This window comes from Centruroides vittatus, unplaced genomic scaffold (genome assembly GCF_030686945.1).
Source record: "Centruroides vittatus isolate TY-2023 unplaced genomic scaffold, ASM3068694v2 contig_439, whole genome shotgun sequence".
NCBI classification, from domain to species: domain Eukaryota; kingdom Metazoa; phylum Arthropoda; class Arachnida; order Scorpiones; family Buthidae; genus Centruroides; species Centruroides vittatus.
The window spans coordinates 1,056,786-1,073,160 of NW_027122239.1; the positions used below are offsets into that span (position 1 = coordinate 1,056,786).

General features: G+C 30.6%; 1 protein-coding gene across 2 annotated transcripts; it reads right to left on the reverse strand.

Annotated features, from left to right (window-relative positions):
- On the reverse strand, positions 1–8,115 carry LOC136977012 (sodium-coupled neutral amino acid transporter 7-like). 2 transcript variants are annotated; one of them, XM_067272428.1, is made up of 8 exons: positions 7,706–8,115; positions 3,545–3,667; positions 3,261–3,458; positions 2,491–2,626; positions 2,273–2,423; positions 1,946–2,208; positions 1,672–1,871; positions 1–357 (listed from the first exon to the last, which is right to left on the reverse strand). In XM_067272428.1, the coding sequence occupies exons 1-8, from the start codon at positions 7,914–7,916 to the stop codon at positions 170–172; spliced, it is 1,470 nt and encodes a 489-aa protein (XP_067128529.1). In that variant the 5' UTR covers positions 7,917–8,115; the 3' UTR covers positions 1–169. The 2 variants fall into 2 exon arrangements, with proteins under 2 accessions (XP_067128529.1, XP_067128528.1); XM_067272427.1 differs by having other exon boundaries at positions 2–357; positions 3,261–3,448; positions 3,535–3,667.
- Positions 8,116–16,375: the final 8,260 nt, after the last annotated feature.

The following is a 16,375-nucleotide window of genomic DNA, read 5'->3' on the forward strand; positions in this document are numbered from 1 at the left end:
TAATAATAATACTGTTATGATGTTTAAATCACTCAAGTTGAAAAATGTTTTTTATTTCTTTAATACAAAATTATAAAAAGTAAAAATGAAGTTGATGAATGTGTGAAAATTTCTGTTCTTTACAATTATGATAATGAATCCTGCAACATTCCTCTAAGAAGAGGAATAATTAGTGACATAATTTAATTGTATCCATATCCTTGTGTTTGATATTTTCTATTAACGACTGGGTGAAAACCAGTCCGAAAATAAGAGAACCGACAAATAAAAACGTACCCGAAATTGCAATTAAGATTTTAGTTTTTCGTAAAATGATAATGTCATCTTTCTTTAATGCCAATTGCAAAAGACATAATCCTGTAAAATAAAAATAAAAAACTTTTATTAATCTTAAGTAAAAGAATGTGTATTATGTAAGTGAACTGAAAAGTCTTTGCATTGAGTTCTTGTTACACTTTCATATAAAAACTACTATTTTCTTTTTTTATTTTAACTTTCTCTGCCCTGTGGGCATTAAGAGGATCATTTTAGCAAATCCATTTCCAGTTCAGCCACACACAATAGGAATAGGGCAGTTGGATGGTTAGGGATGGAGCCTAATATATCTTAACGGATCACCCCCGAAAAATTCCCGGAGTTTTTTGATCTGTCCAGATTTGATCCCAGGTCCCCAGAACAGTGGACTACCAACTTAACCATTCAACCATCCAGCTGTTGAATATTTGGTGGACCTACAAGCAAGTAAACTCAAATACTACCATTTCCCCTAGTAATAATCCTGCATGTGTGCAATGAGCTGTTAGTCTACTAGCAGATGTGAAGATTACTATTCAGGGTCGAATGACACGATCCTGTTTGTTTATGCCTGCTCGTAGAACTCATTTGACTGGTTATAGAATCATAGATAAATAGGTCTTCAGTTCATCATCCATTTTGAAATCTATTTCACTGAGTATATTGAGAGAAATAAATAGAGGGGAGCATTAGCAAAGCCTCTTCTGTGTGGTTTACAAAATTGGTTCAATCTCAAAATTTGATTGATCAATTTTGATTAAACTTTGCCATTTTCCATTAATCATGATGAGGAATCCAAAAATGTAATAAAAAATGGGTCCATGACTGTTTTTAAGATATAAGGTTGTATCAAGAGTGTGTGCAATGAAGTGATGTCCTACAGTTGCTATCATGTCTCCTATGGGCTTATAGAATTGATTTCATTCTCAAAATTTGATGGTCCAATTTTGATAAAACTTTGCCATTTTCCATTAATTGCAATGAGATATCAAAACTGTAATAAGGGTCCATGACTTCATTTTTGATATACAGTGGGATCAAAGTGAAAATGTCTATGCTTCCTGATGCGACTGAGCACACCTAACAGAATTTTGGAGTTAAAAATAAAACAGCATTGCATGCGGCTAACAGAAAATAGGTGTGAAGAACAAACAAAACACAAGAACAAAGTAATTGATGGTGATTGCTTTGTTCTTGAATCACATCTCCTGTGGTGGCAAGTATAATGATTGCTTCTTTCTTCCTGGTTCTGCCTCAATTCTATCACAATACTACAAAGTCATGCAATGTCCTAGCATATTCTATTGACATATCATAGTGTTATATTTACAAGATGCAAAGACTTTTTGATCACTAATAATTGCTTTAACAACTTACCTGGAAATATAAATATAAAAACTGCTGCTAGACTTCCCAAATACTGAATTACTACACCTATATTAGGTATAACTGCTGCTAAGAACACGCTCGTAACAAACCATACCATAGCTATGATGATTCTTCTCAATCGTTCAAAACGCATCCCAGTCTCGATCGATATTTTCCTTAATTCAAGATATAAGTCGTCAATTGCAACTCTAGAAAATAAAAGATATTTTTTATCATTCTTTATCTTAAATTGTTTCTTTTCGAAAGGAAAGATTGTATTAACCTGCCACAAAATAACAATATTGGATATGTTGTATAAGTTTTGATTGCAAGTGCTATCAAACCTACAAGCACTACAGGATCTGTAGCATCGTAAGACTCTAAAATATCACTGGTGACTAGAGAACCAAATGTAAGGTAACCATAAGTTGCAGCTACCGTATATGTGAGAACACATATGGCCATTGCAACGATTACTGTTCTTAAAAATACGCCAACACATCTGTTTTTAAGGCACGAATACACTGGAACACAACTTACATGACACTGAAAATGTAAAAATCTTTCATACTTGGACTAGTATGTTTCACAAGTTACAAAATTTAAATACCTGATAACCGAAACATATGACAGGAATGACTAAAAACACATCTGTCCAAGCATCCGGTTTCGATTTGACGGGACCTGACTCGTGTTTTCCTTCGTAGAATTTGTAAATGACCAAAAATTCCACATACATTATTGATAACACTCCAAATGAACTGGAAAATAATATATTTTGAGAGAATAGAAAAAAGTGAAATACATTTTTTTTTATACAGTACTTACCTTGCATATTTTAAAAAGTCTATTCTTTTAGGAAAACAAAATGGAAGGATCAATACAACAGAACTGACAATCATCGTAAAGTTTCTAGTCATATACCAATAATGACAAAAGCTGGAACCGTACCACGAAGCTAATACTGAAGAAAAAACAAATTGTAAATAACTTATGTAGAAACAATACTGGATTTGATTAGGATGGCTGAGGCTGTCAAGTCATCAGCTTGGTCAAATCATGGTCCCTTCTGGGAATCCTAGACTGAGAGCCTCTGAAATTTCAATGGATAGTTTAATCTATACATCCACATATAGTTTAATCCCATACATATATCTGGATAGTTTAATCCAGATACATCCCTCAACACCCAACCACTCATTGTAGATCTGGCCAAATCTATCGTGGGCATAACAGTAAGTCTTATTAGTGCCTCTAGGGCATAGTGAGTTAAAAATATAATTAGACATTTTTTTAAATATAATTACATCAGAGCAATATATGTTTATCTATAGAAAAAAAAGAGCTCTCAATATAACTGTTCTGATCTACAAAATAACATGTTTTGAAGTCATAACATTCACTATCATCAAATGTTATCTATGTTATAACTCCATTTTCAGCTTTATCTGTGAAAATCACCAATGTTTTCAGATTCTATCAAAAGTTCAATTTGTTCACGAATGATATCTAACAGTTAACTGATTTATGGCCTGTGTACATTATATTAAAATTTAAAAATCAAATAATGGTTATATTTTTGTAACAAATTCTTTTACCTCTTTCAAATTGATCTCCAATTATTATCAAGAACGTTATACAAGTTCCGTAACAGTATAGAGCAACGGCTGCGGCACACAGCCTCCGGGCAATCTTGCCGCACATTCCAGAAACGACGTCTTGATACGTGGCACATTTGTTCTCGTCCGAACAGTATGCCAAAATCACTAAAGCTGCTATAACAAATGTTAAAAGAACCTACAGAAAAAAACTTTTATATAATTAAAAATAAAGGTTTTTTTAAAATTTTAATACTGCACTCGTGTTTTAAAGACAACACTTCCCGTCTGCACTATGCAGGCAACGACGATTCCTCCCGCCTGATCGAAAGCCTGAGGAAAGTTTAACAGGCCGGCTCCGAGAGCAGCGTTGACAACAAGAAACACTGCAGCATACCAGCTGATACCTGAAAAGTCAATATATTTTCCATCACATAAGATTAATTTATTTATAATACATATGTATTATTGAAAAATCAAAATGCAATGCTAGATAGAAGATTCTGAGTATATTTTAAAAATTTAGAAACTACAGTAAAGCTCTATCCATCTCTTAAATATTTTATTACAAGATACATATTTCTAGTTCTCTTCCATTATAAGAACAAAAATGATAATATAGAAAACACTTTGTCAATGTTTGTATGAATAAAACAGTAGTAATGTTTATTGAAATTTGTATTGAATGTAAACAAATGGATGTTAAATTTGAAATTTGATAGTAGCTTTGATTCTAATAGTGTTTTAATTATATTAATTCTTTCCAAGCATAAACTGCTTTATTCTCGGAAGTATATTTGATTACATTTGTCATAATTATACACTTCCTGAAGATGAAGCAATTTTCAAAAGAAAAATTTTATTTCAAATTACTTAAATCTTTATTCTTTAATGAATTTAACTAATAAAAAGAAGCAACAAGTGCAATTTAGAAAATATTAAACTGGGAAATTTTGAGGGGGCCTGTTTCGGATATGTTAAGTTCTATCCTTCACCACCCTGTTGTCTCCATTGTAGGCCTAGCCAACTCCATAATGTTTATGATTAAAAGGCCCTCCTAGTATCCACAGGGCAAAAAAATATTTAATGACGTAAATTTCAACAAAATTATGTAAATTTTTTCTGCTCTGTAAGTGCTAGGAAGGCTTTCTTCATGCTATTAGTGAGGTTGAGGCTGAAGTTTTAAATGTAAAAACGTGTACGTCAGACGTTCGGCGTAGCTTTCCTGTAAGCCTAGAAGTTTGACAATGGTGTTTGGAAAGTCAGGATCATTCCACTGACTTTCCAAACACCATTGTCAAACTTCTAGGCTTACAGGAAAGCTACGCCGAACGTCTGACGTACACGTTTTCACGTTTAAAACTTCGGCCTCAACCTCTCTATTAATAGGTTTAACCTGGCCTGTAATGAAACAGCTGTATGGTAAAGATGGGAGCCTTCATATCCAACCACAAAAATCTCTGAGGATTAAACCTGGATGCTTCAGAGAAGCAAATTAGCACTTTTATTGCCTTATTCATCTGGACATTGAATCACTTCTTTAGCTTGTTGTTACATTGAAAAATCTGTATATTAATTTTATTATACAGTATACAATTAAAGAAATTCTTTCTAAATTACTATATTTTGTTTTACTAAACAAGATTTAACTGAAAAGTTATATAGATACAAATTCTTACATAAAAATGTATTAATTATGTGTTAATTTAAACTGACCTATTTACACGATATTATTAAATATGAAAAATTTGATTACTAAACAATACTGAAAAGCGTAAATATAAATATAACTTCTCAAATGCTTATAAAATAAAGTGGGACTGCAGATCTGGAAAGCTTGAACAAATGATTAACCTTAAAAAAATTACAGAATGAATGAGCATTATGTAGCATTTGTTTTAATTAATGTGACTTGAATTGTTTTTAAAGGTAACTCCACACATTTGGTATTTACCGACTGCTCAATAATTGCCTATTCATCCCATTTATTAGTCACAATGTTCTGACAAAGAATGGGAAATGATGAATGCCGAATTTTAGACATAAGTAAATCATCTATTGGTATTGGCCAAATGTCTGCTCAGCATTTGGCAAATACAGAATATGTGGAGTTGGCTTATGATGATGTATTTAATTATATATAAATATGAGATTTCTGCAGTCCTGTTTTGTGATTTGCAAAAGATGTGATTTAGCTGGTTTTGTTAACTGGGACAAGTAGAATATTTAATTTCTAAATGTTTTACATGTCCAAGCTATCAGACATAGAACAGTTAGCGTGTTCTATTCATTTCCAGTATAATATATCTTTTAATGTCATCCTTAATCTTAGAAAGAACTAAATTTGAATTACATATTATAAGAAGATATAGATTGCAAGCATTTCCTATCTACATAAAATTTTAAGCTTGGATGAATAGCTATTCAAGCTTAATAAAAGATATGATTTGGTTTCCACTACAAGAACATAATTCACAGTTTCTTTTTTTGACCTGATCAATTTTTTATGAGACATTTATGATTATATGCTAATAATTTCATTCTGTTTATTTGTCCATTTTATGTATCTAAACATAAATAAAAATCGAGATACAAAGTTTATTATTAGTAATAGCGAGGTTAAGGCCGAAGTTTTCAACGCAAAAATGTGCACGTTGGACGTTTGGTGCCGCTTTCTTGTAAGCCTAGAAGTTTGACAATGGCATTTGAAATGTCAAGCTTGATTCCACTGACTTTCCAAACACCATTGTCAAACTTCTAGGCTTACGGGAAAGCGGCGCCGAACGTCCGACGTACACGTTTTCGCGTTTAAAACTTCGGCCTCAACCTCGCTAATATTACAGATTTAAAAACTTATAATAATTCAGCTAAAGAAATTTATATTTTATTTATGATATTAATCATTCCTTTATTTAGCATACAAGAATAAAATTAATAATAATTTAAACTTTCTACAGCTTTTATATCTATAATGTATAAAAAAAGAGATTTCCCATCATGTTGGCTTCAGATAAAAGATGTTTTTTTCTGATCTTAGAAATGAATATATCTAAATAGTAATATTATAATACATAAAAGAACTATTCAATAAAGGAAAAGATAAATAAATAAAATATGAAAGGTAATGTTCCTAAAATTATAGGTCTACAATTTTTTCAAATTGCAGCCCAATAATATCGAATCATTAATAGCAACACTAATGATCCAATAGAATTATGACTATTGAAGCAGATTCTGCCTAATTATTTTGTAAATATATAAAAGAAAAATAAATAATATAGTTAAATTCATAATTAAATAATGCTTCTTATGAGTAATTTAATTCATATCATTTTTAACATTAGTTTGAATAGCAACATATGTTCACAAATTTTTCACTATTCGAAATTACATAAATAAACCTAAAAATACTTTAACTCTTATTACTTAAAGCTTCTTAGGTTATATTCTATATTAAAGATTGAACATGAGAAATCAAATTTTTTAAATCTGTAAACATATGCTGCACTTTTTGACAAGGAAGAATGTCTGTTTCTTTACATTTAAAGCAGTTTAAATGTGAAATATTAATAGTATCATCTTCAGGAACACAATTTATCAAATTATTATTATTATAAGGAAAGATTTATGGTGCATCATTTTTATACTCAAAAGTTTTCATGGGATGGGTTGATCTAAATCAGTGATTTTCACAGTTATTTGAAGCATGGATCAATTAAACAGATAAACCACAAACACCTGTCTCCATACACATCCTGTAAACATAACCTTATACGCGTACCATAATATTTTGTGTATCCAGTAACCTAATGTAACAGATATGCAATGCATGAAAATGTTCCTTCCTCTGACTAAAGAGCACAGATTTGCATTTTGGAATATTGATTAGAAGACCGCCACTACTTTAGATATTGTGAGTCTGGATAAACAATGATGAGCATGATTAAAAGACCCTCATTATCTGCAGAACAGAAAGAATGAAAATATGTACAAAAAACAACGTTAAAGAATTGATAACAGTAATTTAGTAAGTAAAGTTAATATATTTCCGAGATTAATTTTATAATTTTCTTTATAAAAACTATTTAAATAATTAAAATGCTTTATTAGATTTAGAATAAGTTATATAAAAAGAGTGCAAGCATCAATTCTCATCTTCAGAAAATAAGATGAAAACATTTTTGAATTTGTATAACATAAAATACAAATTAAAACATGCAGAAAATTTTACATATAACTCTTTCAAAATATATTTCTTGTAGGTATGACTTTTGTTTTGATATATACTTTGATATCAGATATTGCCTAAGCTTCAGATTTTTACAGATTATATATAAATGAGTATGTATATATAATATAAAATACCCTGACACTTATGAATTTACATCATTATATGATAAATTTATACATAAAAGTATAAATTAAATCAATCAAATGAAACTTGCCATTTTCTTCAGGTGGGATGTCAACAGTTTCACTTTTGATGAATTCACTAACGCTGGATCGTCCCGAATCGATAACAGTCCTCAATCTAACCATCCACCCCCCATCAGAAGTTTGATTTACGGATAAAGGATGAGGTAAAGAGTAGGAATCGTTTAAACTACTCCTGTTCCTACTCCTTACTTCAACAGTAGTATCGTCTAAAAGCGACATTTTTAAATTAAATTAACCAAAAAAAAACACCTTTAAAAAGTATAGAAAGTTGATCTATTGTAATCTATCGATAACAAATCGAGCACATGTTCCCCTTTAAACGTCACATGACCATCGCCTGTTACGTCACAAACGGGTAAATGCTCGAGAATTCAAAAAAATTAATCTATTACACCGCACTACTTTAGTAACATCGCGTGTTGTAGCTACTCCATTTTTTCATATATTTTTATATAAACTATTAATAATAATAATAATAGTTACTTCTATTCTTTTTTTTATTTTAGTTTATCAATCATAAAATATCTAATTTCGACATTTATTTTTTTGGGAATTTTGCCATTATTTATTTGGCAAGAAGTATTTTTCGAAGGTTCTTTATATTTATCCTTGAGAAAAAATGGTAAATATACGTAAGTAGATAACGTTTATGTTTTGCTTACGCATCTTTTAAACTTCGTCATTGACCAGATATCCTCGATACATCGTGAACTTTGACAATTCATTGTGATTAATGATGACAAATCAATAAATAAATCCTGTTAATTGACGAGTTTTGTCGTTAGTAATCGTAATTCTATTCGATTTTGTTCTATTGTCCATATGGGTGCTTCTAAATGACAGCAGCTAAGTAAGCAAACCAATAGCATAATACGTTTCGTGTGAAACGGGCTATTGCTTACTTAGCAATAGCTGCTTGCTACTTAGAAGCACTCTACGTGTGATATTTTGCAGAATTCTAACTTTATCAATTTTCCTTTGGTACTTTTAAGTGGCCATTTATATTATGAGATCGTCCATAAATTATATAAAGCTACTTTTTACACTTTTCAACTTCACTCACTCTCTGTAACGCTCCATAAAGCTACCGCAAATTTCCCACACCCAAACCTGTGTAACGCGTATGCTCGATCAAAATCCTTTTTTATTATACAATATTCTGGTTCTTATAGTTCCATCTTGATGTTTTGCCTATTACCAGTGACCGAGTGGATAAAAACCCGCCGAACTACTGGTAGTAGTTGATCGTGGGTTCGCAAGTTTTCTGGGCATTCTTCTCTCGTGTGTGAAACCTAAATAGGAACTTTTCCCATAGAAAGTTCTCCCTTGGCATATCGCCCATAGTTGCTTTGCTGTATCTTGTCACTCCATTCAACTTCATCTTGGTTTTTGGAAATTACATGGGCTGAAAGTCATTAAAAGACAACATTATATGGTTTTTTTTTTATATATAAAATATATTACAAGATTTATTTTAAAAGTAATTAACATATTAAAACGCGTTTCTCAAGATTCTCAAACCTTGAATTTATAATTGTATGGCGCGGCGTGAGGACTACGTGGTCATTACAGATGAGTTCGAGCTTTAATAAGATCGGATAATATAAGGGAGCGATACAGAATGACTTTCTGATCTGAATTATCCATGAAGATCCAGATCGGATACGTGGGAGATCTGCCGAGCGGGGTTCCTTTCTATGGAAAATTAGTCCCTATTTAGGTGTTACAAAAGTGAAGAAAACCTAAAACGTTGCGGCACGTTGGAGAGGCTCGAACTCACGATAAACTGCTAACGTTCAGTGGTTTTATCCACTCGATCACTGGTAAGCCGCAAGAAACGTACTTCGAAACAACGAAAGACACGCACTTGCTGTACTCTCGATTTAAAATATGGCGACTCTAATGTACTGTACTTAAAGCGCGCGATTGTCAAAGTCTTATCTTATTTGTAAAATGTTTTTAACAAATTCGATAATGAAAAATATTACAAATCAATAAGGGAAAAGAGTCTTAAATGTAGTTTTTATATTTTATATGTTTTAACTTGGTATTTATTCAACTTTCGAAATTATAATGCATTACCAGTTTATAACAAAACAAGGGTAATCACTCCATAAAAGTGATGATAAACAATCTTGTTTTATCGGTTTCCTTGATTAACAGCGCAAAGAATTGTGAAATTTAAAGCAGCGGTAACAAAACTTTAGCTTTATCCATAAACCGAAAGAGAATGGAATTGTTATCAAGGTTGCATTAATACATGGTTATATCTGGTCATGGCCGTTGGCCATCTTGAAAGTCTCATTTCACTGCTCATTGGTAATATATTTGTTCAATATCTACATCTGTGTAATGCATCTAAAGAAATTAGGCTTGCATGTCGCGATTAATACGCGAAGTGTTGTGGATCCTAAACAAAAACGAAAATATAAACAATACAGTAATTGGGCTGCAATTTGAAAAAATTCCTACTGTCCGTCTGTCATTCCTTAATTTCGAGAACGGAGTTAGATAGATGAAAGACGAGACCAGATATGGAACCCTCGTGAGCAGGAGGCCCCGAGTAACTATATACGAACTTCCGGTGTAAACTGGGAGTCACGTTATTTCAATTCGAAAATTTCCCCGAAAGGTGTTAGATAGATGACCGGCACGACTCTATTGTTAAAGGAAAAGTATGATGTACAGGGGCAAGCCACTACTAATTTGAAGTAACGAACATATATTTTAAATTAAATTAATTAAAAATTGCCGCCCAATATATAATTGCTCGCTCGTAAATAACTACAATTAAGCGTTATTAGTTTATGATAACGTAAAATTATGTAAAGCAGATCCGGAAGGTCTTAATCCCCAATTGCACGATGGGTATAGAAAGAAAGACCCTCTTAGTGCCTACAGAAGGGAAGAGATGAATGATTTTTTAATTTCTTTTTACTTTCCTGGCTGTTATATATAACAGAGGGAAAGTATGGCGATTTTGTTCCACCTCTTTGAAGCTTACTGACTCCCATGCTTTTCGTTGAAATTTTCTGAAATTTTGCAGGGAGGTTTGTTTATTAAGGGGATTGATGCTATTAAATTTTGGTGATTAAAGGTCGAGGGAGTGGGGAGATAAAGGGAGTCGTGTGTATCTCCAGTATGGTCGGACTTAACGATTTTACTCGTTATTAGCATTTAGAATTTTTTATAAAACTCATCTTCACCCTCAAAATTAAGTTTTTTGCCATTTTATAATAATTAAAAATATAAAAAGCCTTTTTTAATAAACTATCATAACAGATGGCGCCACCAAATGTTGCCCGGAAAGTTAAGCAACTCGTTGCTGGATTTTTAATCAGGTAAAATGATACTTGTACAGATTTCTGCCGAAGTAAACAATTTCAATTGTTTTGCTAATTGTAAATATTTTAATTTAAATTTCAGTTTATGGCCTATAAAAACATTTTCAAAAAATTATTTAAAAACAGATTATTCACTTTGGCTTATTTGTTATACCATATATGACCGTAAACAATATGAAATTTACGAATTGTAAGCATTTTCTTATCACGAGAAGGGTCTGGTTTGGTCTTTCGTGATTCTTCTTGAGTCATTCGATGGAATGATGGAATGACTCACAAATATTGTTCTACATTCCTCAGGATGTTATTTTGCATTCCTCGTAGTAATTCATAAATAAGGGCAAAATTTGAGTCTAGAATTACTCAAAATATTTGTAATTAGAAAACATTAAAATGAGTTTTATAGTCTTCACATAGTCCCTTTCATATTGCACGAACACGATATTATGCAAAGAGTCTATCTTCTTTATTACACCTTTTCTGTAGATTGGTCGAAACCTCTTTGGAAATGGTAGTTTAAAACATAATTTATATAAACAATAAGACATATTTTACATTTTAGACGAGGAAGAGTGCAATTGAAGGTCGACTCCATGCGCATTGTTTTCCAGCGATGTGAAAGGGACGACGTGAAGATTTCAAGAATATTTTGCTATATTTTTAAGTAAAAAAAAAAATTGTTATTTTTTTAAACAAATATTAAGAATTGTATATACTATCTAGAGATTTTTCTGATCTAAATTCACATCTAAGTTTTGATAGAAAGAGTAGTCAAGTCTCTCTATATGTTATGTAGAAGTTTTATGCGCCTTCCATTCTCTGCAGAAACTTTAATTGTTCTTCATATTCTTTTCTATATTCTTTCTGTTTTCATGTTGACGATTAGAAGCCCAGATAGCAATTTTTAGGCCTTTAACTGTACGAGACATAATTGAGCAATTCTCTCTTCCACAATGCCCCTAAGCTGTGGGGCATTGTGAAAGAGAGAATTGCTCAATTCTGTTAATGTTCGTGTCAATTATCACACAAGTCTAGACTTCGAGGAACCTATACCATAATGAATCCATTGATTTTATCGTTGAGATATTCTGTAACTGAGAGATCGGGAAGCAATCTCATGCTTAAGGACTTTGTTAGAACTTTATATGTTATCGGTTTTCATTAATGAATGAATTGGATACGAGATAAAATGTTATCTTTAAATTTGTTTATTTTCTTAAGTTTATTCAAGGTTTGAGATTGATCGGAAATTATTTATTTAAAACACAGTTTACAAATAGTTAATCACATCGATAGTGTTTTACACTATGGATTGTTGGAATTTCACCATTTTGCGCATGAAATTTGTCTTAAACATAAAATTTACTTTTTAAAATGTAACATTATAATTTTAATCATCTTTCCAATAAGTCTTATAACAGGTCTGAATAGAAGAACCCCGCATTTACGATTCCTAATTGGTTCTTGAAAAATCGTCGTAAAGCGAGTCATGAGATTTCTATAAGTTCAGTGTAATAAATGAGGATTAAGTTCCTGAAAAAATTAACTGTTTGTTGCCCCAAAGAAGTAGACAAAGAGGTTATAAAATTAAATAAAATTTTATCTTACTTTTTAAATGATTAACAGTCGTAAAATCGGTAGGTCGTAAAGCGAGGATGCATTGAACATTGAAATTTGCGTGTTTATTTTCAATTAAGTTTCTTTAAAGTCGATGAATTGATCGTTTTCGTTAATAAACTGAGAAATATCTTTAAAAATATTTCTTCAATTATGATATTTACTCTTCTATTCTTCATATACTTGATTAATTGGAGGACGAGTTGTTCTTCGTCATTTCTTAATATTTTCCGATAATTTCAAAAGATATACGAATTAAAATGATACTTTATCTTTTATAATATTTTATTAAGATTAATTTTACAATAATTTGAGTGAATTTTTAGAAGAAAAATGCCGTATTAAGTTACAAAAGTTTTGCAAAGTGTATGGCTTCTTTGACGATTCTTTTGTCTCTATACAAAAACGTTTGACTAAGGATTCGGTGATCTGATCCGATTTTTACAATATAATATACTTTGCAATTTTTATTGAACGGATTCGCTTACTTTATTCAATAAAATATACCAGAATCTGAGTCAATTTTCTGCTTATACTTTTAGGCCTATATATCTTCTATAATAAAACTCCTGTACTCCCGAAACGAAATCGTTGAATTTTCAGAAGAGGTGTTACTGACCGTAATAATGGTCAAGTATGTCTCTTCTGAAAAATCTAACGACTCTCTTTAGTATAATAAATAATAATATTACAGACAACATCAACAATAATTGATCTTTCGTAGAATACATTATATAATATAATATAAATATAATTTTTTATCACGTGGGTTTTTCTAACGTTTTAATAATATCAGTGATGAAGTATAATTTTATGCCTTATAATTCCACAAATTATATATAATTTCTATTATTGTTCCTAGGAATATCAGTAGGATAAAGTGTCTAAATTAACTAGAGTCGGTTAAATGAGTCATTGTTGCGCCTTTTTTACTCCTGGAAGCTTTAATTTGCATTTAATTGAATAACTTTTTTAGTGATTAAGAAACTCATTTGTATCATTTAAATCGCTTTGGAAGGAATTTCTAATTAAGTTATATCGGAGAGTTCATCATTTTCTATTTACTAGAAGAGATAACAGGTTGTCGTGATCATCCAAAATAAATTTTTGATGATCCTTTTATAATAAAAATATGCTAAAGCTCTTAACCGTTGCTCTAATGTTATTTAAATTAGCCATTTTATATATTAGACCCCAATTTTACTTAATAAATTCGAGCTATTTCATTCGTTTTATTTACTGTACCAGAGCTTAGAATTGACAATGAAAATCATCATCATCTAAGATTAATGTTATGGTTCAATGTACATTAATTATCTACTTTTTTTTTGCTGATTAGATTGATACTGATTTAGTTTTAATTGATTCGGGATCGATAGACAGCTTTCATTATTAAAATAAGCTTAATTAATCAAGCTTGGAAACAATTATAGACCTTTATTAATTTAACTTGAGGATATTTCTTACGTTAAACCTTAAATTTAAAGATTAATATATATATAGATCATTTTTTTAAATCGGCAGCGACGTTTAACGCACTGGAAGACCATGACAATATCCGGAAATAGGATTCGTGACCTCTAGGAGGTCGCGACCTCCTAGTTGGGAAACATAGCTTAAGTTACATTGTTCACGTTCGAGGTTACCTTATTCATTGATCTATATCATTCTATCTAGCTGATAAAGTGCATAGATCTATAGACAGTATAGGGTAATGTATAGATATAATAATCAATATGGACTTATTTTGATTAAATTTCTGAATTATATATAATTCTATCCATTAAAAGTTAATTTATGGAGAATTTCGTGGAGATAATTTAAGAATTGAGATAACATTTCAGCGATACAGTTGCAGTGTATAAAATTTCAATGAATACGCCTACAACTATCATTAAAAGTTTCATGGATATCCAGGGCTCGACTTAGGCATGTTTTGGCCCTAAGATATAACATATAATAGGCCCTTTCCCTACTAAATCATGTAAAAATACGTGGCCCTAAGCTATAGACTCATAACGTGAGGTTCTAAGCTGCAACTTGTTTCGCTGACGTGTATATATTAGATATTAAGAAGAATAGCTTAGATTGCACTACATTTATCCTTAATTTAATTCATTAGAATTATACTTCCTTAAATCTAATTCATAATCTATTTATTACTAAATTAATATCTTTAAGTAAGGCATTCCATCAAAATCGAACTTACCTCAACCTAATTTTTATCAAAGCACTTACTACAGAAAAATGAGATTAAGTTGAAAGTCATTATTCTAAATAAACCTAAAACTATTTAGTAAACTTCACAGGGAAGAGAATTAAATAGCAAACAATTGACTAAGCAATAAATTAAAAATAGAAAGGATGTCGTGCGTCACGTGATATTATTAATAATGATAATTTGATACTTACTGTCATTCCTTTCGATAATGAATATAAATGAATTTAAAAAGAAATTAAATCTCTTCTCAGAAAGCCAATAAAATGAAGTTCAAATTGAGAAAAAAATATATATTTTAAACTAATTTTAAGATTAAAATTTCCTTTTATGAAACTTTAATATTAAAGAAAATTACTCTTTTCTTCCTCTTCTCCTCCTCCTCAGCTTCCTTCTTCTTCCTCTTCCTCCCCATCTGTAAGACAAGATAACAAGTTTTTCTGTTGACATAGGAAATTTAATAAATAAAAATGCCATAAATATTCACAAAAAGTATCAAATATCATTTTTTTTTCCTTATTTTTTCAAATTTAACATGATTACTAAATCATTAATAATACATTACTCTCTTCAGAAATATTTTATTTATTATATAAATATTATAATATTATATTTTTAAAATTTAGATTGTATACATACATATCTCGAGGGGGGTTTCTTTTTTCTAATATAAAATATATTTATATATTATATAAATAATATATAAAAAAAGGTTGGTATAATTTATGAAATGTAATAAATATTTTATATATAATGTGTATGTATAATAGTTTGTTTTATACGAATTTTGACGGTATTTTTCTATTATTTTTATGTAGGAAGGATGGATTTTTATTAAGGAAGCTTGTGAAGAAAAGTTGAGATCATCTGTGCAGAAACATTTCATCTCGCTTCGTGATTTTCTCACATATTAATTAATAAAAAAGAAATTCATGAAACAATTTTTACGTGTTTGCGATGACTAGAAAGCGGTTAATGTTTATAAATAATTGGTTTGTATTTACGCAATAAGCGTTAAAGATCCTACAGCTTACACGTGGACCAGTCCCTTACGGCGCCGATTTTTATTCTACATTTTTTTTTTTTTTTTCTTTTCGAAACTGTTGTTTGTATAATTGAATATATATTAATATTTTTCTATCAAGCAATAGAATAAAATTGAATTAACCGCCAAGCGGTTTTAAGTTTCTTAAATTAAAAAAAAAACTAATAATTAAAAAAAATTAATTATCCCCGACAGGAGACGTTGTTAAATTCCCAGACCCCCTTTCGGCTCACTCTTTCCCCTATTGGCATTGTTTATACGGAAACAACGTAGAGCGCATGCTTAAATCGATACAAAATCAATAGAAGTAAAATATTAAATGCAATCTATCCACACGATTTAATTAATAATTTAAAAAAAAATAAAAAAAACTATAAAAATAATTTCCCTTTTAAACTGTTAGGCGAAACGGTAAATCAGCCATTTTTACGTCTGCGGCGCTGTAATTACACGT